Source organism: Thunnus albacares, chromosome 1, assembly GCF_914725855.1.
Source record: "Thunnus albacares chromosome 1, fThuAlb1.1, whole genome shotgun sequence".
NCBI lineage: Eukaryota > Metazoa > Chordata > Actinopteri > Scombriformes > Scombridae > Thunnus > Thunnus albacares.
In genome coordinates this window covers 12,488,146-12,514,385 of record NC_058106.1, presented here as the reverse complement: position 1 = coordinate 12,514,385, position 26,240 = coordinate 12,488,146, and the positions used below count along the sequence as shown (strand labels likewise).

General features: G+C 41.2%; 1 protein-coding gene and 1 long non-coding RNA gene across 2 annotated transcripts in view; one reads left to right on the top strand and one right to left on the bottom strand.

Moving 5' to 3' along the window:
- The window catches only part of LOC122968194, a 117,402-nt gene that overhangs the window by 18,455 nt on the left and 72,707 nt on the right, over window positions 1-26,240 (bottom strand). Inside the window, exon 4 of the long non-coding RNA XR_006398785.1 lies at window positions 12,309-12,512. This is a non-coding gene — a long non-coding RNA (uncharacterized LOC122968194). The remainder of the gene's footprint in view (window positions 1-12,308; window positions 12,513-26,240) is intronic.
- celf6 (CUGBP Elav-like family member 6) overlaps window positions 1-26,240 on the top strand; it is a 145,584-nt gene that overhangs the window by 111,993 nt on the left and 7,351 nt on the right. The window contains exons 6-12 of the mRNA XM_044333128.1: window positions 12,334-12,507; window positions 13,434-13,581; window positions 14,875-15,024; window positions 15,829-15,891; window positions 16,472-16,552; window positions 19,453-19,596; window positions 24,527-24,676. Of these exons, the coding sequence (XP_044189063.1) occupies window positions 12,334-12,507; window positions 13,434-13,581; window positions 14,875-15,024; window positions 15,829-15,891; window positions 16,472-16,552; window positions 19,453-19,596; window positions 24,527-24,654 (888 nt within the window). The 3' untranslated portion in view covers window positions 24,655-24,676. The remainder of the gene's footprint in view (window positions 1-12,333; window positions 12,508-13,433; window positions 13,582-14,874; window positions 15,025-15,828; window positions 15,892-16,471; window positions 16,553-19,452; window positions 19,597-24,526; window positions 24,677-26,240) is intronic.

Sequence of the window (26,240 nt, the reverse complement as noted above, 5' to 3'; positions counted from 1 at the left end):
TATTTATTCTCATGACGTCTGTGCAGACACATATTTAGAATTACACAGAATCAAACTGCATGCTAACATATAATGAGAGATCTCACATACAATACAAGAGGATGATGTGCACTGTGGACTGGATTGTACTACACAATAGGTGTATATTCAAATGCCCTTTTGAGAAGTGTGGAATTAACTTGTGTAAGTACGTAAGTTAAGTTTTTCTGTAAGTACATTGTAAGAAACTTATGATTTTTTCAGTAACTAATTGGCAGCAATTGACAAGTAACTTATTGTAATATTTTACAGTAAATCACTTGTCAATTGCTGCCAGTTAGTAATTGTAAATATAAACACAGTGAAATTACTGTAAAATAAATTAAATTAAGTTTACTGTGTTTATATTTACAGTAGCAATATTGTAATTGTAAAATGAAACAGTATTGTGATGATATTGTATCTACAGTTACAGTAGCTGTACATAACTGTAATATAAAATACCGTGATTTCATGCTACTGTGTATTGGAAAACAGCACCAGACAATTTGCAGTAAGTTAGATTACAGTTATTTATGAAATGGTGTAAACTTTCAAACTACACTTTAAAATTCCAATAAATGAGTACAGAACCAACTCTTTCAATGACAATTGTTTATTGTTAACTGTTGAACAGGAACAAACAGATTTACTAATCTTCATTTTGCGCAGGGATTGTGCATACCATGTTTACAGAAATCTAATCTTCTTCCATATGGCAGAAATACCCATGCTGAATAGTGAACTGCTGCAATTAAATCTGTGATGCACAATTCAAAGGGTTTTCCCTTGGACAGGACAGCAGAACAAAATAAGCTGTTTACCCTTAATGACATATCAGATGTGCACTGGTTCGCACAAACTAGTAAAAGAGCCTGTTGCCTGCTGCTCTTTGTCTACCAGCTCACTGTGGCTTTGCAATATATTAATATGACCTGCTGACAAAACAGCACAAAACATTTTGCTGTGTACACCAATATTTACTGACCAATAGCACCAATTTGGTCAGTTTTGCATTTCCTGTACATTCTTCATAATGAAAGCCACACAATGGTATACCAGTGAGAAGCTTTTCATGTGAAGCAGCAATGGCAGGAAGTGTTGGGACTGTATGGGCATCAACTCAACATAGTAAATAAGAATGTTTTCTTTTCAGTTTCCAGTTCTTAGAATTTCGGAACCGTTTACTACATCCCCTCTAGCCATAAAAGTAGCAGGGACCACGTTCAACTTTCTGTCCTCAAAAATCATTCTGTAACTCACAAGGTCAACAAAGTGTATATATATATATATATATATATATATATAATAAACATTAGCAAATGTTACAAAGACAACATTAAAAATCCAATATGTAAAAAGCTTGTTTAAATAGTTAGATAAAGTTAAATAAATCCTCAAATAAATGAATTAACTAATAAAATACTGATGTAATTTCTTAAGCCCACACTTACACAAGAGAGACAACATTGTTTGTGTGAGTTAGTACATAAGAACAGATCTCATCAGATGACTGCTGAGGTGCTTGCAGTTAAGCCAAAATAAATACAAAATATAAATATTAAAATGTCTAAAAACAGGCACATAGTATAACAAGCATAACTGGGCCGAAGTTGTCGCTAGCTTCAGGGCTAAACCCCTTCATTTAAACTGAAGTGAAGTCTTGTATTGAGGAAGATTCAACGCAAGACTAAAAACATTAACATCTTAGAGCACAGTAATTTCACACAGTTTGGTGGTAGACTATATTCTTCTGTACCTCATTTTCCCATCTCGATCAGACCTAACATTAGAGTAATTAATTATTAAGTTACAAATGAAAAAAAAAATAGGGTGCTGTTTTCACAGTGAACTGGTATAACAGTGCTGAGTTAGCCGGGGGTGACACAGGCTAAACACATGTTATAGTATTCTCACATGCTCTATGAACACAGAAGATACAAAGCTAACATCTGTACCGTTGAGGCCTGTTGACAAGTTAGATTTGTAACAAGAAGCTGTTTCAGTTTAACACAATGTAGTCAGGTTAACTATGGATTTCTGTTAGTTAACGGACCACTAGCTAATGCAATGATGTTAGCACACATGTTAACACACCTCTGAGCAGCCAGAGATAGATGTGAATAATTTAACTACAAAAACTAGCTTGGTGTAATGTCTGATGTCAGTCAGGACCGAGTGTTTTAATGTTGAAGACTCTTACTGATCAGCTGCTGATGTTGGTGATTCCTGCTGCTGCTGCTCTGGACTGAAGGGTAATGTTACTCCTCACCACGCTGTAAGAAGTGCACTGTCCACACTGCAAAAAATATCTGTTGAACAGATGTCTTTCAAGCTTTTGTGGAGTTTTGGTCTCCCATATCTTCCAGTGCACATTTATGAATGTTCCAAGTTTGTTGCATCCTTAATTTCAGAGAAGTCTGCAGTCAAATGTTAACTGGTAAAGTTAGCAAGCTGTAGGATATCAGAAAGTCCTCATTATCCATCTATGATACCATCTGACAACTTTACACAGAGCAAAAACAGACAAGAACACAATCACTCTTAAAAAGAAAATCCTTTCAGGTAAAAAAGAAGATAACGTAATCCAAAAAGCTGTCAAGTCCCAAACCGGCTGCGGTGAAGAACTTTGGCGCCTAGACTGACTCAGTGATGTTATTCAAATTTGGGATCAAGTGATGCATTTCTTTGGCTCAACCAATCAGCTCATGACTTCACAAACAGTCTGTCATAACCCGATAAACATTGAGACAAATTAAAACAATGAAAAGTAACAGCCTGCAGAACCATGAAGTAACAAGGTGATCTTGAAGAATTTGAAGAATTGTTTAAATTATTTAATCTGCACCATGAATTTGAGGGTTTTTATTTGAAAGTATTACAAAATAACCTTCAAATTAGTCATTTTCTTTACAAAAGGGTAAACACAGCTGCCACCCTTAACCACAGTAGTATAATGTTACTGTGTTTTTCTACAGTAGTGGGATTATTACCAGTGTTTCCCATACACTGATTTATTTGTGAGGACCTGCCACAATATCAGCATTGACAGCCACATATTGATTTTCTATTTTTTTTACGATTAAAAATGGGTAAAATCTTGTGTCACTGTAAAGCTGCGCATGTTGCATTGATTCTCTCAGCCCCTCCTTGCCCAGCTCTTGCTCTCTCACAAACACATCGACAATGGACCATCTGTGAATAACCCCTCCTCTCCGAACACATTCTAAATCAAAACATGATCATGTGAAGGAGAAAAGATTGTTGCTGGCTTTTCTGCGCAGAGAAGACTGCGGTCACTTCATGCCATCTACACTTCAGAGAGGCGCGGTCACACTATCTCCACTTAAAAATCGATTGCGTGTCTCCATCACTTTGTACGGTAAAGCGTGTGGGTGCCAACAGGGACTTCATGGTGCATTCAGGTGCACCTTGTAAACTCTGAAATCTTTACTTGAATGGCCACAAAGGTTGTTTAAAATGGGAAAGAATTTTTTTCTTTGTTGAAATACATACATACATCTGTCATTACTTTCTTGTTCTTTCGCTACAGCATTTTTAATAATCTCATTGCAAAGCAAAACCAATTTACCACTCAGTGCTATAGTGTTGGGACATGGTTAGGAGCAGGTTTGGGTATCAGAAATAAATAAAATGACTATCAAAAAAATGATTATTATCAAAGATAATTATTAATTATTAACAATTAGTAAAAAATATTAATAAGAATGAATAATAACGGGGCACCACTCTGGGGTCAGGGACCGATAACTAAACAGTGGATCTGATTTCAAGAAGGGATGTTCACTTAAAAAAGTCAATATCTGAGCATTCATAACATTCATAAGGTGAACACTGAAGGTTTGAATCCGAGTGCTGACTCTTGCAACCAGCCTTTACCACAATATGTAAACAAACAATACCAAATCAATTTCTCTTTAAGGTATAACAGAGTTAATAACGTTAGCAATCAATTAACAATCAATAGCACTTCAGTCAATACACATCTATCATCCAACTACAAACTATGAAACACATTGCATATGGCACATGTAGATGTGTGTATATGTGTGTATGCGCGCGCACGTGTGTGTGTGTGTGTGTGTGTGTGTAAGAGAGGAAGAGGAGGAGCAAGACGGCAGACATGACCCATCTGGAGGAATATCACACAAGAGTTCTGGTCAGAGGAGGTGACTGCGAGATTTGAACAGAGACAATGAGTAATGGCGTCTGTCGGCTTAACACGTGTCCCTGACAATAAGATAGCTTGGGGACAGAGCTAAGCTCTGCTACTCAAATGTGTGTGTGAGTGTGTGTAGGAGCATGTATGTGCATGGTTAGTTGGAGGTGAAAGCACCAAAAGCATGAAAAGATCCTAGCAGTTGTGGGTAGATACAGTAATTGCTTTTATCACTCAGAGACGTGTAAACGGACAGTGATCCGTCAGCCGTGGTCGCTGACCTTTTAACAGATAAAACACAATTTACTGGCTTCACACATTGTGACAAACTAACACAAAGCAGCCCAACAAAGTTGGACAAAACATAAATCAGCTTAGAGTGATAAACACAGCCAAAACAAGCAGCAAACAATAATATTTCTACAGTATTCTCAGCAGCAGTAACCAGATTCACGGTCTGTTAACTTTGCAACAACAGCAATAGTGTTTAAAATAATACATACTTTAGTAATCTATCTCTGCCCGGACTTAAGCCTCTTAAGGACGCAGGTAAAGTGTGTTTCAGTCGGTCTTTCGGGTCTGGCTTGGTTCCTTGGGGCTCAGATGCTGGCGAGGCCGTCGCTTCACTCTGTCGGCGGGTTTTACAGCAGCTGATTCTTGGCAGAGTTGCCAAAGAAATAGCAGAGTTGACTCAGTTGAAGAAAAGTGGGGTTATCCTTGTTTTTCTCTTCTGAAGAAAAGGGTGAGAGCACTGGTTTGCACAGCAGTCTTCTTCTTTGGATCCAGTAACATGCTCAGTTGAACACAGAGACATTCCCTACTCATCCAGCGAGGTGGAGATTGTGCGGCCTTGTTAGAGTTAACGTACATACAGGGGTTACTTCCTCGTAGCTGTGGAAACAGATGGAAGCGCGGTTTTGAGAGCGTTTCAGGTGTTTATATACTTGGTGACGTCATGGCTGGGGAACGGAAATTCATGTGGGTTACGGTGGGTCTCGTCCAACGGGGGCTGAGAGTTTGACTCACACCTGGGTGTTAGTTGAGCATAACATGGTGGGAAATGATGTCCGTTTTGGACTCCTTTTGTTTGACTTGGTGCCGTTTCTTTGTTATCAGGCTTTAGTCAGGCTTTGTGACTGCGTGCAGGCCCGCCTTTGTCTCGTACACAATGTATGAGGCCCAACAACAGATTCCAATCTTCAAAATTCCATAAATAATCAAATCAATTTGTTAGCAGCAGTAGTTATCAGTAAACCCCAGCATATTCTTGTATAACAAGTCTCTTGGTATACCTCCACCCCTTTAACTGAGCATAAACACAGTAAATTACTGTGGATTTCACATCCATTTTTAGGTAATGGTGAGTTGGTCCAGTTTAATATACAGTTGTTATGAGATGTATGAACTAGTATTGGTGTCGATTTGTTTACTTGAAGAAGCATCCCCCTGCTAGTATACTGGATTGTGGAGTACTGCACAGCTGGACACACACATGAGCACACACTCTTTCTGGCAGACATTTGCACCTTCACACACTTCACTGATGTTCCGCAATAAATATTTACGGACACTTCCTGGCAGTCAGATAGTGGCCAGGAAGCCAGATGTAATTTACACATCTTTTTGATGCCGCCTCATTTTGCATTACATTGAAGTAGTGAGGGAGGGAAATAAGTGGTAGAGCTGGTTTAACTTTGTGTGCAGTTGTTGTGCTCAGCAGAGACCAAACTTTTTGGCATGTAAACCGCAAGGTTCAAAATTTAATAAGCAGTGGGCCACGAGTCAAAGGATAATCATGTTGCACACTGATCATGCACAATTATGACAGGCCTCTTACAGAAATTCGATTATAATCAAGATATTTACCTTATGCTCAAAATATCTTGTTAACTCAATCAATAAAATATGTTTACATTCAGAAGATTTACATAATTGGACTCCCCTACGGCTGTTTTTGCTTTGTTGTAGAAATCAAAACTTGGCTCATAGGGACTACTTTTGCATATGTTGTGCATGTTTGTTTTGCTGTAGCCCAGGCACAGCTGCATTAGGTTGAGCCATTGTGCCACCTGAGGTCCGCTGCAGATGAACTGTCCAAGGCAACATATGGAGCCCCAAACAAACCTGGGGCGGATCAAGAGCCATCCAAAAGTTCATTAATAATCTATATTATCAATATCTCTCTCCCTCTATCCCTGCACCTGTTATCCTCCTCTCCCCAAATCCAACTTCCTCTCAGATTAATAGGCAAGGTGGCCATTAGTACCCAACTAAGTCTTTGGTACCGATGGGGGATGCAGTTAATTTGGATAATATCACTGCCACATGTCATCAACAACAGACTAACAGGAGGTAGGATTCAGAGAGTGGGCTGCTCTGCTCACTGCCTGCTGCCAGCTGTGTGAGGTCTGGATGAACCTTGAACAAAGAGTTGTCTCTCACTCCCCCTCTGTCTCTCTCTCCCTCTTAATGTTCTCTCTACAGCATCTGTGTTACCTGGCACACACATGCATGCCATAAATAATACCTGCACTAAAATACGCTGGCCCAAAATGAAAGGCTTTAATGAAGCTTAAGGGCAGGAGATGCCACGGAAGGGCATGCGCTGATAGATCGGGTCATAGCTTTAATTGATGTTTATTGCTGATTGCAGGTGCTTCCAAAATTAACTTAAAAGGTGATTGGGCACAGAACAGGAACTCTCACTGGTTCAGCTGTTGAATTACAGTAAGGCTGCAGAGGCACAGGTGGCAAAACTTCAAATGGCAGAGCCGGGGGCAGGCAGACAGCACCCAGCAAATTGCAGCCATTGTCATGTTCGGTGTCACAGCGTGGCTGACAGGGCCTGTGGAGCTCACCGGTGTTGGCAGCAACAAAAGCGTGCATGTGTGTGATACTATAGTTCTGGATTAATGAGAGATAAGACGAAGCCAGAGAGCATTGTCATCGTAACACAGTTCATCAAACGCTACATGAAACTATTATAGGCTCTCGGCAGGCTTGTAGCTGACATACAAACAGGGGTTTTGTTTTTTGTGCTCCTCACATATCGTATATTGTAGTGTAAACTGTTATTTACAGACAAAATTTAGTATACACACCGAGTGAAATACTGTTATGAATGACAGTATTCTTCCTCTGTGTCTTTTGGCTTGATGCAGTGTGCTAGGCAGCTGCAGCAGTATGTGGCGGACAGCAAGGCCAGACCAAGACAGCATCATGCACTGCTAATGAGAGACAGTCTTCCCATGAGGCTAGCAGTGATGTAGCAAGGTTCAGAGAGTTGAATACGAGGCCCACAGGGGGTTGATCCAATTACCAAACAAACTTGTTATGGTGTATTCAATTAATTTCTTACAAATTCTCGATTAACACTTTAAGAGTCTAGAAGTCTGTAAAAAGCTGAGATAAATTTGGAAGTTTCATTTGTCATTCAAAAGTAGCTCCTACAGTCTGTTGAATGGGAGAGATAGAAGGCTCTTGGCACATTAGTTGGTGATCATTAGTATGCTTTTCAGAATGACAATTTTTCCTACAATGAGTATGTTGTTATAGTGCTGTAAGCCTCTGTGGAGGATAGAAGATGAGTGTCTGTTTACCTGTTGGTACACACTTAACACCAGTGTCTTTGTATCACAGTAACGCAGAGATAAAAGCATAATGCCATTCCACTGGTGTAGTTGAGTTCTAATCCCTCAATTACCATTGTGTATTTTTCCATCTACACATTTTGTGGCCAATACAAAATCCAATATGGGAGATTTTCACAAGTCAAGTGTGTTGTTCAAGAAATTAGATTAGTTTTTGAACCTGTGACAAATTCCTTAGTTGTACCTGTCAAAAGTGAAGGCTCCCTGTTGGCCCTTATCAAATTTAGTGAATTCATTTTCTCTCCAGGTATAGGAGTCATGCTGGTGGAGGTTATTATTCTGTTTGTTTGTCAGCTTGTGATTTTCTGCTACCGGTGAGGAGTGACTGCTTTGCATCCAGAGCCTGTTGTCTGCTGCCACCTGTTCCTTCATTACCTGGACCCATATTACTCTTTCTTTATGTGGATAGAAACTCTTGATCCATGAGGGGGAAATCTGCTTTTTCTGATTAGGCCTTGGATATAGTCAGAATACATCCACTTGAGACGTGAGGGCATGAAATTCTCATGTTTTAAAGGGTGAGGATAATAAAAAATTAAAAATAAATAAATAAAATTATGTATATATATATTATTTTGGAGGGGATATTTAGGCTATGAAAGTCAGAATTGCTAGGCTCTTACATGAGTGGCAGTGCTGACAACACCTACAGAGGCTGCCAAGACTGTTCAGTGTAGACACTGCAGACTGGGTCTCTTCCCGTGCTGTCGTCTACAGCAGAGCACTCTGCTGTGAGAAGCTAGACCAGGCCAGACTCGCCTCATCTTGAGTCACGGTACAGTGAGTACAGGCAGCCTCAGGCTTTCACAGCCCTGATGCTCACAATACATTCTTCGTGAGGTATTAAATTAATATAAGAATACAAAGATACCCAAAGCAGAAAATGAATGTGATCTAAATGCCAGGCCCCTGTGCTGTGGGAAGGCTTGAGTAACAACGCTGGAGGAAGATGTTTGCTCAGTGCCAGCCTCATTAAATCCAGCAGTCCAGTCCTTTCAACTGGCCCATCAAGTTGAGAAAGAACTGAAAAAGGTCAGGAGGTGGGATGAAATGAAATTAGAACGGGAAAAACTGTGCTGTTAACGCTGCCACGTTGGGGTATTGATTTAACTAATTGAAATGGCATCGAGGGAGAGACACCAGATGGGTCTCCTCTGGCCTGAGGTGGGGTGCTGGCTGGCTCTGATAGGATCCCATCTGAGACGCACTGTCCCTGGGGTCCATGCTGATGCCTCCCTTCATTCCCCAGCCTCTTTCTCACAGTTATCTACAGCCAACACATTCTCTTGGTTCTGGTGATAGAATGTTTATGAAACACTTTTCGCATGGGTAAGTTGAATAGCTTCTGAACCTCTGAACAAGAACTTGTTAATTTTTTTGCATTTAGCACATGCATATTTGTCTTTTTTTACACAGCAAATGATAGATTTAGATAGAACAAAAGTCAGCAGCTGAGGGAGGAATAAAGCTTAAGAAAATGGTGACAGAGATTAGAGTAATGTAGAAATACAAAAAGAAAGTTTTGGCAGAATAAACATATGAACAACTATTATGTAAGGTTTGTTGCAGCAGCCGTGACTAACCAAACCACAAAACATGAGACCACCCTGGCAAAGTGCCGTCTCAATGGCACTATCGCTTAGCTGTTCCTGTTTAAAATTTCATGAAGCGCTTACAAAATTAGGACACACTTTTTGTATGAGTTACTATGAAATAGCATGAAGTACGGCTGCACTACAATAAGGCGGAGACTGTATTTGTTCAGTGGCTGAATACACACTCTCTTACTGTGCAGTTGCAATATTCAGCTTCACTGGGAAAACATTTGTTGGTTTCAATGATCTTCTGATAGCTCTGTTTTAGTAATGTGCCTCCTGTAAGTAGCACTCAAGCTTAAACTTGGACCTGGAGAGCAGCTTGGACTACTTTTCTCAAATGGAATTTCTTATATACAGTCATATACATACACTCATACACAAGAAACAGTTGTATGTTGCAACACTGTCACTGGTCAGCCTCATATTTCCCTGTCACTGTGCCCCCCTGCAGTTCCCTCATATTTTTGATTTCTACTCCCAAAAAAAATATGGAAATCTAAATCAAAGCCTGAATTTGTAGTGACCCTGTCAGGATGAGACATTTTGTGAAAGATGAATACAAGTTGTGATTATGGAGTTCTTTTCTCCCTGTGTCTTTGCTTTTATGATCTTACTAATCATATCCTGACTGCCCCCTGGCTGCCTGTGTCCTTCTGTCCTGGTGGTGCTCTGTGCTCTTTCCCAGCATGCACTGCCTGTAATTAAATAGGAGCCTGGTCCTCTTGACAGTGTCTGTGGCTGCTTTCTCTGCCTGGCAGCCTCCTCATCCTCTCTCTCTCTCTCTCTCTCTCCCTCTCTCTCTCTCTCTCTCTGTCTCTCACTCACACACAGACACCCCCTCCCTCTCTCCTTGCTTGGATGTCACATGAGGAACTGACTCTGGTCTCTGTCTCTCAAATGATTTAATTGGATGCAAACTCAGGAGCACAGACATCAATACGGAACTATATCTGCCATAAGGCAGAGCCATTAGTCAATACTTCGCCCTCCACACGCCGAAGGCTTTTGTCAGACCTAATTACCCAGCACTGTATTCAGTGGAGCTTCACCAGTGGGGGACTGGGACTCCTGTGGGATCTGGTTAGGATCACAGTTCGTTCCTAGTATATACAGTGGAGTTGGAAAGTTCACAAAAGCAAATATCACTCACTATTCTCTTCCATTTAATGCCGACATCTAAATGACTGCAGTCATGAGAGGTGCATATTCAGCTCTACTGTCTTCCTTGGTTTAGAGATATTATGTCTTGGAGGCTCGAGCAATGTGTGCGCCGGACATCAGATGACATGAAATTAATAACATGCTCTCTGCTCCTTTCTCCTTTGTGGTGATGTAGAGAACCCACACTTGTGTTTTTAATAAAAGGACAATGATGCACTGATAGAGATCAGCTCTACATCTTTTCATTATGTAGCCAACATTTTGTTACAGGTCATTCCCCCGGGGCACCACACAAACACACACACACACATACAGTGAGAAAGCGCACAATAAAAGATGCAAATGTAATGCATGCATGCATCCAGCAACCTTGTTTCTAAATGGCCTGTATTTAGGTTACAGTCAGATTGATAGTGTCCAATATGATATCTGCACACCTCCACTTAAAGCATCACATACTAAGTACAGCAATAGACTGGTCAGGTAATGTAACAATGTCAGTCAGTGACATTAGTAATGATGATATTTTCTCACTTTCTCTGACTAGTGAATCTTGCCCCAAGCTTAGGAAATTCATATGAGCTCCCATAGTTATAGAATATATGTGTTCTTGTTGTATTTTTTCAGTTTTTTTCATGTGAATTACTATTTATTCAGTCTGAGGATGTTGACAGTTTTGGCTAACAAACACCAGCTCATTAGCTGGTTGGCCAGCTAAACTGGCAGGTACGAAACACTATTGAACGTAACCATGGTAGTTGCAAAAGTTAGTGTTACAACTTTGTTGAAACTTTGACAGCCCAAAATACATTTTCCTTTTATTGTATTTAGATTTATGTTTATTTGCTTTTTAATAGGGCTGTAGTCAACCAAAGAAAATCTTGGTCGTACATAATGGTCGTAACGGGACAGAGTGCACAGTAAACTCGGCAGCCACACATTTCTCTGTTCTGTATTTCTCTATTTTGTGTCCTCAAGTTATGCTAACCCATTGTTGCTAACTTTGGAGCTAACCCCTTTACTTTTCCAGCATTTGAGGAAACAACAGACGTGATTTTTTAGCATTTATTAACTGACTGTACTGTACTGACAACTTACTACTAACCTTTTCCTCTGCTCCACTTGCACCCACCGTCACTTCTCTGCCCCTCGCTCTTTCCCCCTCGCTACGCAAACGGAGCCAATAGTTTCCCAGGCAATGACAGAGGTTGACTCACATACCAGAACAACGCTGCACAGAGACTCCCAAACGCTATCGATTTCAAAATATTTTTTTTTTGGCCTGGCGGGGGTTCTCTCGTGTCATTATGGAGAAACGTTCAGTAAGTTCAGTGAACGTTGAGTACAGTTAGACCCAGCAGTCTCCATTAGGTTGGGTGAGTTCAAAGTTGTGAAAACACAACAGGGGTGTTTTGAATACACCCCCGTTTTTACAGGTAATTTGTTAGTCTGTCCCTCCCGCCGCAGGAAATAATGGATTACTCCTGGAAAGCTATTGATGTAGCACTTTTCTCCTTATGAAAATAACACAGAGATTATTCGACCAATGAGAATTTAGTCGGACGAGAGCATATCGACCAACTAATCGACCAGTCGATCAGCCCTACTTTTTAAGTCAATTTTAAAAATGGAAATGGAAACATGGACCTATCTACAAACTAAGTATATATACTATATGGAAGTTAAGTAACATACACTAACCTTGTACATGTATGTGTCCCTCCAGGGCGCCTCGTCCAGCCTGGTAGTCAAATTTGCGGACACTGATAAAGAGAGGACCCTGCGCAGGATGCATCAGATGGCGGGGCAGCTCGGCATCTTCAGTCCCATGACCATCCAATTTGGGGCCTATGGCGCCTACTCTCATGCTGTAAGTCTCAGCCCGGCGGGGGAGGAGACGGTGAGCTTTAAAAAAGAAAACAAAAAACTGTTGTGATTTGCGGTTTGAATTCACTATGTTTCCCACTAGGCATGTGACACCCCTGAACAACTTCTTAAGTGATTCACTGTATTAAATGGATGTTGGGGTTTACATTTACACATAGGTCGTACAGAAAATGCTACACTGCTTTTGATATTGTGTCTTTTTACCCCTTCATTTGTCTAGGGAAGGTGCTTATCATGTATGCCTGGCACTACACTGTTTTACTTTCATACAGCTGTAAGCATTCACTTCACATTCACTTATCATCCCCACATTTCCTGACTTAGTCTGTGAATTTAAACTGCCAACCCGAGCCTCGCTCTTTAACATTTCATCTACTTACACATATTCCTTTACACTCAAACAGAGGTGCACGTCATTACCAAGAACCCACACCCGCTCACCCGTTCACCCCCTACCCCTTTCCCTGCCAGCCCACCCCACCCCCATTTCATATTCACACATGAAAGTCACAGCCTGAGTTAGGAGTCTGTGAGATTTTGCACTCACACAGTAGCTAACAACTCACCCTGACAGAATCGCCCACTCACACACAATCTCTCTACTAACTCTGCCACCGTGGCACCTTTTCTCTCTATACATATACAGTCCATATAGATTTATGCATAATCTCCAGCATGCTAAACTCATCTCACCACACAGTCTTTATCTTGTTGCAGTATAATGAGCACAAGGCCAGAGCAGTGTTACAGTAGCTGAGAAGCAACGCTGCAGGGCAACACAGACACTCTGTTCAAGAACAAGGCATGGGCCAAGCAAACAGAGATGTGAGAGTAAACATGCTCTGGTCCTGCGGCTATTTCACCCTCCTTTCCTTTTCTGTCCTTGCCTCCATCCCTCCCGCCATTCGCCTCTCTCCCCACTGCTCTTTAATCCTACAGCAGATGATGCAACAGCAAGCAGCCCTGATGGCAGCAACACAAGGGTCCTACCTGAACCCCATGGCAGCCATCGCTGCCGCGCAAATGCAGCAAATGGCAGCTTTCAATGTCAACGGCCTGGTGGCTACTCCCATGACACCATCCTCAGGTATACACTAATAGGCACAAACACGCATGCACTAACTGGCGCGGGTGCAGGAGGCGAGGCACGTGCAAACACACACACACACACGCAGGACTTCTCTCTCCATTTCTCACTGCTGCCCTGGAACATTTTCATCATTAGCAAGAATTATAGAAGCAGTAATAATATATTCATTCAAGGCCTTTCTGCTTTTGCCCTTGTTACATTTTTTAAGGTGTAGGCTCCATTTTCTGGGCCGAAGCAGACATTGCCAGTGTTGAATTAAAGGAAGCAAAGCCTTGTGAGTGAGGCGTGATGTGAGATGTACAGCATTACTTGACACTCATTGGCAGCCACATTATAGTCTCTCTCTCCTCCTCTCTCTCACTCTCTCTTTCTCTGTCAGTCGCTCTCTCCCTCTGTGTCTCTGTGACAGTGTGTGTTTTCTGGGAACAGAGCCAATCTGATGACTTTGGATGCAGAGTCCTTGGCTTATACAATATAAGAGCAAAGATTTGTGTGAGATAATCCCGGACCTCAGTCTGAACTATCTTTTTGGCCCTTGTCATGAGGAGCTTTGATGGCTCGAGACTAAGTAGGCAGGCCGCCTGAAGGCAGGGTCATTGCAAATGTATTAAATAAAGTGGCTTGACGCTGCACCTGGCATTTGTAATCCACAAGGCCTACATATACTAGGTAATGCCTATCAAACATAATCCTACATGACTTAAATGCCCTTCACCTGGATTAGTAAAATAATAAAAATCCATCAGCACAAAGGGCACTGACAAGGTGACAGAGTTGGAATATCACCCCATGGAGGAAGGGCTGCTGTTAGAAGAAGGGACGCGGGCCTCATACATTATGGCACATTTTGTTGCGAGTCAGTACCTTCAAAAGCGCAGTTACTGTATGTAGCCCAAGTGACAAAAATGTGCGCTTAAACAAGGCATAATAATGAGGAAATATTCAGAAAATCAGAGTGCTGCCATTATTATTTTGCAATGCAGTGGCGGATGAGTGCTTCTTCCCTTCTTCCACCCACACACCACAATCAGTGTGCTACTTTGACTGATTTTTTGTAACTGTACCTTTTGTTCAGACTGAATTGGTATAAAATTTATACCCTAACTACATTGTACATTCATAGCGGGTCAAAAGGTAGGCATTTGTGCTCACAAGGGTCCATTATGTTCCTGTTATAGGACATCTGTGAGAGTGGGTAGTTTTCACTACAAAAATATACTTCTCTATTTTTGAGTATGTAGCGTGTGAAGCATGCACCCTGCAGTTCATGTAATGACTGTACCTTTGCAGGCACCAGCACGCCCCCGGGCATCTCTGCAACAGCCGTGCCCAGCATAGCCACCCCAATCGGGGTCAACGGATTCAGTGCCCTCCCACCTCAAAGCAACGGGCAGCCCACCTCTGAGCCCATCTACACCAATGGTATTCACCCCTACCCAGGTGAGCCAATCAAGATTTGCATAAAAGAAACATGAAATATACCACTGTCACAAGACTGTTGCTTTGACCCTGACACTCCTTGCTATTGGTTGCTACCACTTGCTATTACTTGTACTGACTGGATCTATGAATGTTGGATCATTCTAGTGATTGTACTTGCGCTGAATAAGAACATCACCTAACTGCCATAATGCAAGTTCAACATGTCAGTAGTGACAAATTGAATTAGAAGAGACCTTTTTACTTTACACTCTCATGATGTCTATTTCTGATTTGAACTGAAGCGTTTTAAGCTTGAGGGTCAATCAGCAGTGTCTTTGGCAGATTTCTGAGCAGCCAGCCCCCGTATCATGATGAATCCATCATTTCATCCATCAGTCCATTCTGGCTAATTTGATGTGTCTCAGCCTGTCTTTAGCTTCTTAATGTTGTCTGGGACTGACTCCTGACGAACTGACAGACACACACTCCCCGCTTCTGCATTATGCAAAGACAGCTGCAATTGTAATGAACTACAAAGTGGTTTGTTTGGCATGTTGTTAATATTTGATGCAAGCATCTGGGGCGAACAGGCATTTTGAAGAACTGAGAGATATGACAACCCAAATTTTCTCCCACTCCCTGTGTGATCTTACCCCCTGATGGCGCTCTACAGCTTAGCCAATTTCTGTCTTGCTCTTTTACATTCTCTCTATATTTTTCTTTGTGTCTGCGCTGACCACTCCGCGTCCTCTTTGTCTCTCTTGTTTTCATTTTCCACTTAGTCACCTCCCCTTCTCTGTCTCTCTTTTCGTCTCTCTGCAGCACAGAGTCCAACGGTGACCGACCCTCTCCAACAGGCTTATGCTGGCGTCCAACACTACGCAGGTGATCCGTCTCCCCTGTATCCTCTACTCTCTCACTTCCTCCATCTGTCCCTATCCCCTCTCCCCTCTCCCTCTCTGTTTGTCACATCAGTAGACACTATGACAGGTAGAGATAGCTGGACGACCAGCCAATTTCCTCCCGGATTAGGCTACTTTACATTAGGATTGCAAAAGGATTTTCAGTTGACTTGATTATACACCCACACAAAAAAAATCTTAATTCCAAAAGTACACCGAGAGCTGAGGATCTGAACCTGCCATAGCCTCCTACATAAGAGATGACATAGACTTCTCATAACCGCTGCTCTCTGCCTGACATCAACTCTCATTAACATGGTGTAAGTCTCTCTCTCTTTCTTTATGTGTCTGCTTAGTTGAACCGTACTCCGCTCCCCTTTTGCCATGCTCTTTGTGTAGTGATCCAGCAGCCAAATGAGCCCAGGCTCCCAGTCATAATGCAATTTATTTATGCAATGTCTAGAGGACGCAAATGAACAATGGAATAATGATTTGAGTTTTGTTGTGTCAAATATGAAAATGGAGATGTGAAAAATTCCACTCTGGTTCTCCCTTTGCAACAGCAGCCTACCCTGCCGCCTATGCGCCAATCAGCCAAGCGTTCCCCCAGCAACCAACCATCATTCCCCAGCAACAGAGGGAAGGTAAGAGCGAGCAAGCGCGCCCACCCAAGATAAAAGGTGATAATTGCCATGTTCCATTCTAATGTAGCTGCGCTGCTTTGAATTAGCGAGGGAGGGAAAAAGCTGGCTGGGGAAAATGTGAGAAAAAGGCTCCCCATTTAAAGAGAAGAACATTAGCAGTGAGATGGAAAGTTACTCTGTCATTATTCAAAAACTGCACTAATTCAAACTTGCAGCGTTGGACTGCTTAATCAGTCCATTACAATGTGTTTAAGTGGTTATAAATATTCATCAGATTAATTAGCTGCATGCATAATCATTTATTACCATTCCTAGTGTAGTGTTCGTTCTTATGCCACAGCATCAGATGTAATAAAGCATAGGATATACTGTGATGGTAAATCACTCTTTTTGACATCATTTGTCAGTCTCAATTATTCATCTATATGATTGTATGAGACAGCTTAGAGTGGCATGAATATTCAACATAGGAACTATGAAATTGAGTGTTTCCAACATCGCCTGGAGGAAGAGTTCGTTTATGTTTGCATTTTTTCGTGAGAGTGCATGCCGGGGTCACAGTGTAGAACTGTGTGGATACAGAGTAGAAACACACAAACTTGTCCTTCCATGTCAGCAGCTCATTCACTTTACATGCAGGCATAATTTCACAACGTAGAAAAACAACTACTGTTGAAGATATCCCATTTCTCAATGCTACCTTGGAGAATTTGAATCATTAGTAAGAATTATAGAGGTAACACACACACACACACACACATACACGTACATAGAGCTATTCTTGGTTGAGCCAGTGGCCTGTCTGAGTTCTGGCCTCCTCTGGGTTTTGGCTGCTCTCCCAGTCTGTCTCAGTCCACTGCCACAGTCTGCAGCCCTGCCATTTAACAAGAAACACCTAAACCTGAATACACAGACACAGTCAAGCCTCAGCTTCAACCTCCCACTGAAAGCAAACAGTTTGAACAATACATTCCATCAGTCTGTGTGTGCCTCTGTGTGCATGTGTATGTCAAAGAAAATCCTTCCAAATCCAAAAAAATATAATTTCAACCAGACAAATCTTAACTGTATACTTTGAAGAGATATGTCCTTTTCACTTCAGCTACGCATCTAAAGCAAATCAATGCGTCAATGATTGCTTGTGGTGATGACGAATGTTGAAAACGGGAAAATAACTGAGATGTCCTGTGAATGTCATACTGATGCTGCTGTTTTTCATTCAAATTTCAAAACCCTTCTGATTCCTGGAGTCTAAATGTTAAGTGAAAACTGTCACCAACAATATTAATCACTTAAATTATGTTTTTTAAAAAAAAATAAATAAATAAAATAAGCATATGCGATTCATACTATACCACTTCTCATCTTATGCTGTGTGTACAACTCAGACAAAATAATGCAACCAGATCAACTTGTCAGTATGCACTTGTAGATTGTTTTGCATCTTGGCATTTTTCCTCTGTGAACCTGGCACATGTTTACAGCCATTTCCTTATTAAAATCAGGATTCATTATACCATAGTTGACATATCATGCAACTTTTTTAAATCAGGAAAACCCATGTGGTTATAATAGTCTTTTGTTAAGCAACAGAATAAGCAGACACATTTACACACCCAGTCACATGATACTTTTCCTCCACACAGCTAAAGGGGACACACTTGCATACGTGAAAGTGGTCACGCGATCACCAAAAAAAACAAGGGGTGTTATGTGTCCGGGGAGAAACAATCTATCAACCGTCCTTACACACCAGTTGCAGACATTTCTATCCCCCAAACAAACCACTTCTTTTCAAAGCAAACCTAAACAGACAGAACTGAGATTCAGCCTATAACTACTGGGAAAAAAATAAATAAAAAATCCCCATTCTGTCAACCTGTGTGTGTGTGTGTGTGCGCACATGTGTGTCCTCTATCTCGTCGAGGCATAGCAGCACTACAGCCAGCCACCAGTGCAGCCCTCTTATCAGCCTTCTCACCAGCTCCAGTCTCATCTCGTCATGCTATCACCCTGAGCAATGAGACAGGAGAGAATGCCAGTCAGGCAGCCAGCTGCAAGCATACTGTCCCTGAGTCCATCACATCTCTCTCTCTCTCTCTCTCTCTCTCTCTCTCTCTCTCTCCCTCTCTCTGTCCATGGTTTGCTCTCTCTTTCTCTCTCTCTCTCTCTCTCCAGTTCATTCCTCCCTTTATCCAGATCGGCCCGTACAATATGTGGTGGCTAGGTGGATGAGTGTGGAGGGATGGAGAGAGATTGGAAGACAGTCCTACTGTCACACAGTAATTGGGGCAAAACCTTGGCTTATGTCTTAATGCGTGCTCTGCCTCCTCCTCCTCCTCCTCCTCCTCCTCTCTCTCTATTCCTCTGAGTCTCGGTCTTTCTTAATATAACCGTCTCAATCTTTCTCTTTCAATCAACCTCTCTGTGTCTTTTCTTCCTCTTGTCGTCTCCGTTTTTATCTCTGGCTGTTTTTCTGTTTTACTTCTATCTCTTCTGTTTCTCTGTGGCTGTTTACATGTGCACACAGTTATTGCAAACACACTGAGACAGGGTTTTTTTTTTAGAGGGATTCAAATGGAAACCACAAAAAAAGCTGACAAAAGGACAAGTGTGACCTAATCACACTTTACAAAATGGGATTAAGGTGTATACAATCCACATATGACACAACAATTAGGTTTAGCACAACTAATATTTGTGCCACAGGTAACATAATCAGTAGAGTATGGTGTTTACATGGCTCCTGGCTTCCCAAATTATTGTCTTAATTGCATTATAGAGTCATTTTTTTCACCCATTTTTATCTCAGACAGTCTCTCTCTCTCTCTCTCTCTCTCTCTGGGCATCTCCTGTTTATGCCCCCATGTAACCTTCCTGTTGTCTTTTCTCATCACCAGGGCCAGAAGGTTGCAACCTGTTTATTTATCACCTGCCCCAGGAGTTCGGAGATGCAGAGCTCATGCAAATGTTCCTGCCTTTTGGCAACGTCATCTCCGCAAAAGTCTTTGTGGACCGAGCGACCAATCAGAGCAAATGTTTTGGTGAGTCAAAAAAACGGCAGTGAAGAGAAAAAGGAAAAAAAAATCCATTAGAAATGACAAAGTTCCATGGTGGCTGTGTTTGGAAATCTTATCATGCCTCTTGTTGCTTTCCTGCAATTAGTGTTTGCTTTTGCTTTAATTCCCAGTGTCTATCCTAATCAAGCTGCAATTAACATATTAAAGGTGGCGTTACATGCCACTGAGCAAGGGGACGAGGAGGGAGATAGAGGAGCGATGCACACGTGCTCCCTGGCTTCATCACACAGGCATATCTAACAAGATGGTGGCAATGGAAAGAGGGGAGGGCGGTGCAGGGAGGTGGACGCTCTAATCACCTAAAATCACACAGGCCAAACCCACTGTGAATCTTTTCATCTTGCTACTGACCCAAACATCTTTTCACAATTGCCATTTGCTCCACACATCTCTTCATCACCCTCTCTATGACACCCTTCTTAACACAATCAGTATCCATCTCCTCCTCTCCGCCATTCCCAGCCTCCTTTACCCAAGAGAATAGCATTTTCCCAGACCCCCCCAATTGTCCAGCCGGGCAACCCAGCAGCATCCCGCCACCCCTCCCCTTCTCTTCTCTCGCCTCCCACACAGCAAACCAGTTCATCAGGGTGGAGGCGGTGCAGGTGGAATCCATGGGCTTAAAGAGATAATAATAGACTGGTGTGGGCCTTGCTGTTGATTCAGTTGGACAGCAGCACCCAAGAGACAGGCAGAGAGAGAGAGAAAGACTCCCAGCATTGGCTTTCTTTCAGTTCCTCTTCAACATGGCATGTCTATGAGGCTTCCTCTTTCTCTCTCTCCCCTCGTCTGTCTCGCTGTCCATCTCAGGACAGTCTCTCTCTCTCTCTATGTGTGTGTGTGTGTGTGCTCTCCTCTAAACATATGCCTCTCGCTATCACTATCCGTCAATCAACAAGGGGCAAGGACAAAGGGGCGGTGACCTCATCAGTCTCACCGGCTTATTTTTCACGGCTAGTAATTAAGATCTTGGCTGAAAAACAGCAATTTAACCCATGATTCTTTTGTGGGTTTTTTTTACTCATTTCTCCCTCCTTTTTATAGCAGAAGCCCCAGGGCTCTTTTGTAAGACATTAACAAATTAGGCAGAAAATGCTGTGCATTAAGGAGGATAAGTTATTAGGCCTTCAAGAACTTGGAACACTTCATCTTAAAAATGTGTGAGTTTAGCCTTGATGATGTGGTTAATGGGCATCATAGACACATGAACATGTGTAGATATACTGTATGAATATGTACTAAAAGTATACAGTTGCAGAAAAATAAATAGATAAATTGTTAAAAAAAAAAAAAAGTAGAAATACTGGTGTGAAGAAAATCAGGTTTCCCAATATTTAACAACAGTTAACAGACAGGACAAGACCTTATTTGAATGAAGATGCAGCAGAATATAAGAAATAACTTTCTCCACTATTCTTTGGAAAGTATTTTAATGTATTCTAATTTAGATAATCCACTTTTTTTCCCTTTCTCTTTTTCTAACTAAAATCTCAAAAATATTCATCATCTGAAATACAGCCAACAATATGTAAGAATGTCAGGTTGGAGTCTAAGTCACTTTACCTACTACAGTATGTTTTTAACAGTATTATGTCATGTATATTTTAGTGTTATTTAGTGATTCAAAATCTAATGGCTAGTAGGGTAGGCTGAGTGTGTTTGAGAGAGACCCATAGATGAGGCAGGAATCTAAGGGTTCAAAAATACAAAGCTCTTTTACTTTATTTTCATTTCTTTGTGGAATTCCTTTTCAATGGGAGCTTAAATCACACATTTAAGCTCTTCAAAGAGAGAACAAAATTATTAACATCAAATTAATTCTCAGTAGAAATTGTGTGCGATAAAGGTGAATCAAATATTTAATGATGAAATTAACTTACAGGACGCACACAACATGGCTGAGGCCAGAAAGAAAGAACAAAGGGAGGAAGGCAGTAAATATCGCCTCTCACTAAGCTGAAGTGATCGCACCTGAGGGGGGGGCGGTTCCTTTCGAGGCAGCGTGCCTCACGTGTGATCATGTGACTCCGGGACTTCTTGACATTTAGTTTAAATTTTTTACGTAATATTTTAAATGAGCTGCCTCTGGAAAAATGAGTTTCAACAAAAACATGCATGTGTACATGGCCTGATTTCTCTACTGCACAGGTGAAGTACATTTTTGGGATTTCGAGTAGAGATAATCAGACATCACTCTTTGAGATGGAGTGTTTACAGGGAAGCTTGAAAATTTGAATATGATGAAAAGGTCACTGGAGGAGCACTTAAGCATATTCTTATAAAGGATGAATTTCTGGAGTAGTTTTTGGAGGATACTCTTAAAGGATGCACCCATCACCGTCAATTTAGACAGATGTCTGAATATATTCTTTGCACTGTGATATAATGGAGATGAATATGTGTGATATTAAACACATGATGAAAAATCCAGTGGATTTATAAAACATTTCACCTCAAAGCAATTAAAAAAAAAAAGATGACAAGAAAGCATGAGTGGTGTGAATAATGTGGTGTGGATAATGTATCTTTGTGTTACATTTCAACATAAAATACATATATTAACATAACCTGTGTTATTAGTTATTAATGCCTCACTGAAATGGATGAGTTGATGAAACATACATAACACTCAAAAGTGATCAAAAATGTGAAACCCATAGATATTCACTGCTGAGGAGCTATACAGCTGGGTTTAATTTAACCTGGGACTCTATGGATACGACACTCTTAATCCTCTACGTTTAGTAACTCAATATTGACTTTTAAAGTGATCAAAGCTTACATTGTTGAGTGGAATTAGCTGGATTTAGCTAGAAAATGAATTTCAAAAGGTCTTGCAAGAATGGAATGACACACGCTCACACCTAAAATAGAAAGCTCTCTGCTTTTTAGATATGGTGAAAAAATACACACGAGGAGATGCAATTTACCTAAGGGGCTTCTGAAAAGAGGAGACACTTTTCTCTGCTGATTTTTTTTTTTAGTTAAGTTATTTAGCTTTTTTTGTTCTTTCCCACTTTTAAGTCAGGGAAAGTTTTACATTTACTCCACACAGATTCTCAGAGTGTATCTAACACTTTGAAATAGTCTTTAACGAGCACACAACAGCTATATCTGTTCTATAAAAGGACAAGCAAATCTCAGATCAACATGTAAAATAATGATTATAAAAAATTATAAAAGATAACTAAAATATAATGAAACTGGAAAGTATGTTAACTTCCGATTACAATTTCTGGTGACTTTGGGCTCATGATCAGTTTTTTGTATCACCGGTAGGTTGACTTACTTTTCTAAAGGGAGTTGAGTGGTCATTATTGCAGAGCAGGGGCTGTTATTTTCCAGCTTAGGAGGGTATTCAAACCAGGACCTCACCTCTAGACTACAGCCATCCCTGCATTTATGCAGAAAATGGTTTTTGTAGTGCCACACAGCATCACCACATCTCTTTTTTAGTCACCTGACTGTGGAAAATGAAATACAAGCTGCAGCATTCTGAGCTTCCCAACCTGGTCCTTGGTTTGTATTTTCCCTATTGTCACCTAATAATTTTGCAACTTTGTGTTTTTATTAAAAATGCATGACATTACAGTGCATACAGACACTCTGGTGATATGGATGGCTGCAGTGAGAGCAATACCTCAAACACTAGTAGTGTTTGGGGTATTGAGTTGCACAGCACCGCACACTCAGTGCTGCATCAAAGATATGAAACATCAGCCAGTTACATTGTCTCTAGAAAACAGCCACAACTGGAAACATATTCAGATACCTAACTGTTCCAGCCGATTATTTTAATGTGCAGGGATTCAAGTGCTGAGAGTTTGCAGTGCACTCTTTGTCCTCTTCTTCTGTACTTTGACCCCCAACATCCTATCACCTTTTTGGCATGAGGATGTAAATGTGAGGTATGGAGATTCATTAAAGCCAGGGAGTGAGTGTGTTTGTGTGTGTGTGTGTGTGTGTGTGTGTATTTGTGGGATTGGGTTGGGGATCACTGCCAACTGACAGGCCCTTCCCTGCTCAGTTTGTTTAAAGGGTTTGTAAAAGCAGCAGCCTTATCTCCCCCGTACTGACAAAAGCCCGCCCTCTCCCCCCAAATTAAATTGGACCCATAGCGGTGTGATCAAATCAGCTGGCAGGCGGAAAATTCAGGCCGTCAATCACAGAGGTGTCTGATAAGAGCAGGCAAGGAGTCCCGGTGTAGAAAGCTGTGGGCTCATTCCGCCTCGACACCCAGGTGATAACTCAGAGCAGCAGGCACCTCCGTCCTACACACCTTGCTCCTAGCATCTTGTCACGACCCCCATGCCCTTTACTCTTTACTTAGATACATGCTCAGTCACACACATACATGAAAATACACACATACACACACACACACATACGCAAATACAGTCCTGTCGTTCTCATACAGCTCTAACACTCAGGTAACATTTACAGACACCGCTTTGCTGTAAAAATCCACACATGACATGAGACTCCTTTTTCTCTCTAATCTTTGAACACCTTTTCATGTTTTTTTGTTCTCTGCTCAAGTTAGACTCCCGGTTTCTAACAGCTCTTTTTCTTTTGATTTCTAATATCTGTGTTATTAGCCTTTGTGGTATTTTATGTAATCTTTTTAATTCCGAGATTTTCAATTAATCTGCTGAAAGGGAAAAACAAAGACCTATTGTTGTGTCATTGTTGAGAGTTAAAAAGGGTCTTCTTTCTCACTCTCTGTTCTTTCATCTCGCCTCCTCTTGTCTCTTTCCCTCTCACTCTCTCTCGCTCTTCCTGTTTCTCTCTCATCTCTCCTCATTCTTCTCCCTTCCTCTGTTATTCCTTTTCTCCATTTTCCCCATTTCTCTCTGCCTCCACCTCTCTCTCCCGCTCTGTGTTCTTGTCTCAGGCTTTGTGAGTTTTGATAACCCGTCCAGTGCTCAAGCCGCTATCCAGGCCATGAATGGCTTTCAGATAGGCATGAAGAGGCTGAAAGTGCAGCTAAAGCGGCCAAAGGATGCCAACCGACCTTACTGACTCGTCTGCTGTCCATACCCAGGTATAGTAACACTCATGCCACAACACACAGTGCCATACCATGCCTGTTCTCAAACCAAACTGTCCACTTCACAATTTGATAACTACTGGATTTGCACAGTCTTGTTGCTGCAGTAGATGTGAATGTCTGAGAGTTCATTGCCTCAAATCTTAATTTAACCATTATGCAAAAACACATTACTCTTTAAAATTCAAACCAAGGTAAAATTTTTCTCCCCCTAATTTATGTTTATTATAAAATAGTACTGTGTTTGCATTTTAAGAAATGTACTCTAACTGTATGAATAAGAGTTGTTTTCAACTATTAATAATTGAAAACTTAAAAAAAAATACATGAATTTAAATTCCACAGATATTTTTAAGTATACTTTGCTCTATTAATTTCTGACCACAATTAAAACAAACTGCATTTTTTTTTAGTCGTAGAAGATTCAAGATTTAGTTTATTGTCATTTTCTTGTGTACTTGCATACACACACACAAAAAACCAAAACGAAATACTGTTCTTGCCAGCTCACAGCAGTGCAACAACAACAGAAAGGATAAAGATATATATCTAAAAATTCCTAAAAAATTATAAAAACATATAAATCCTAAGAGAAAAAACAATAACGAACAGTTAGCAACACAATGCATTAAAGTGCATTTAGAGAGAAAGCGCATGTTTCAGTTTGATGTTGACAGCTGCTGCAAGTCAACAAGTGACCAAAACTGATGGGGGGGTTATATAATCCATTTGCTGTCCAGAGAACATTAGCCAGCATGATTGTTGAAACTGCTGGTTTGTATGGGTTAGCAGTTAGCGTAGCTTGCACTCCTCCATGCTTGCCCCGCTTCTGTATCCTATTGTATCACTTTCGATGTTTCCTCTCCAGCGCAGCTCCAGGCAAGGCCGTGCTCTCCTTTGGGCCCACTGGGCGTAGACAACCAAGTTCACTCAGCTGATTTAGCTCCCAGCCAGAATTTTTTGTAGCAAAAGCCTTTGTTACGAATGTCCAAAAGAAACTGACAATCATAGACATATTTCCCTTGCACTCCACACAATGGCACAGACGTAGGCGTAGACAAGGACAAAGACACAGACACTGCATAGTAGGAACTAGGAGAGACCACCACAAATGTTGGTCGTGCCGCCATTACACCAGCTCATGGAGAGAGAGCACAAATGCCACCAACAAGGACCCCTTAACATCTCTTCTTATCTTCACAAAATAACTCTGTTCCTCAGTGCAGTTTCTCCTTTGGAATGTTGGTAACAGTGGCAGTTAGCAGTTAGCAGTTAGCAGCTAGCTAGTTGTTTTGATTCAAAAAATATATCCAGAGGTGATTTTCTCACTTCTGTTAATGCTGATTAATGCTGCCTCTTCCTTAAAAGTCCTTTCTGAAGATTATTCGAAGGTTATTTTGCAAAATGTCCCACTTTTCAGATCTAAGTTCAAGATGTATTGAGGAGCTCATTTTTGGTGCAGCTACTGTCTCAAATAATTTTTTTTTTGGTTAGTATTCAGATTATTTACTTAAGTAAAAGTATCAATACAGCAATGTAAAAATACTCCATCACAAGC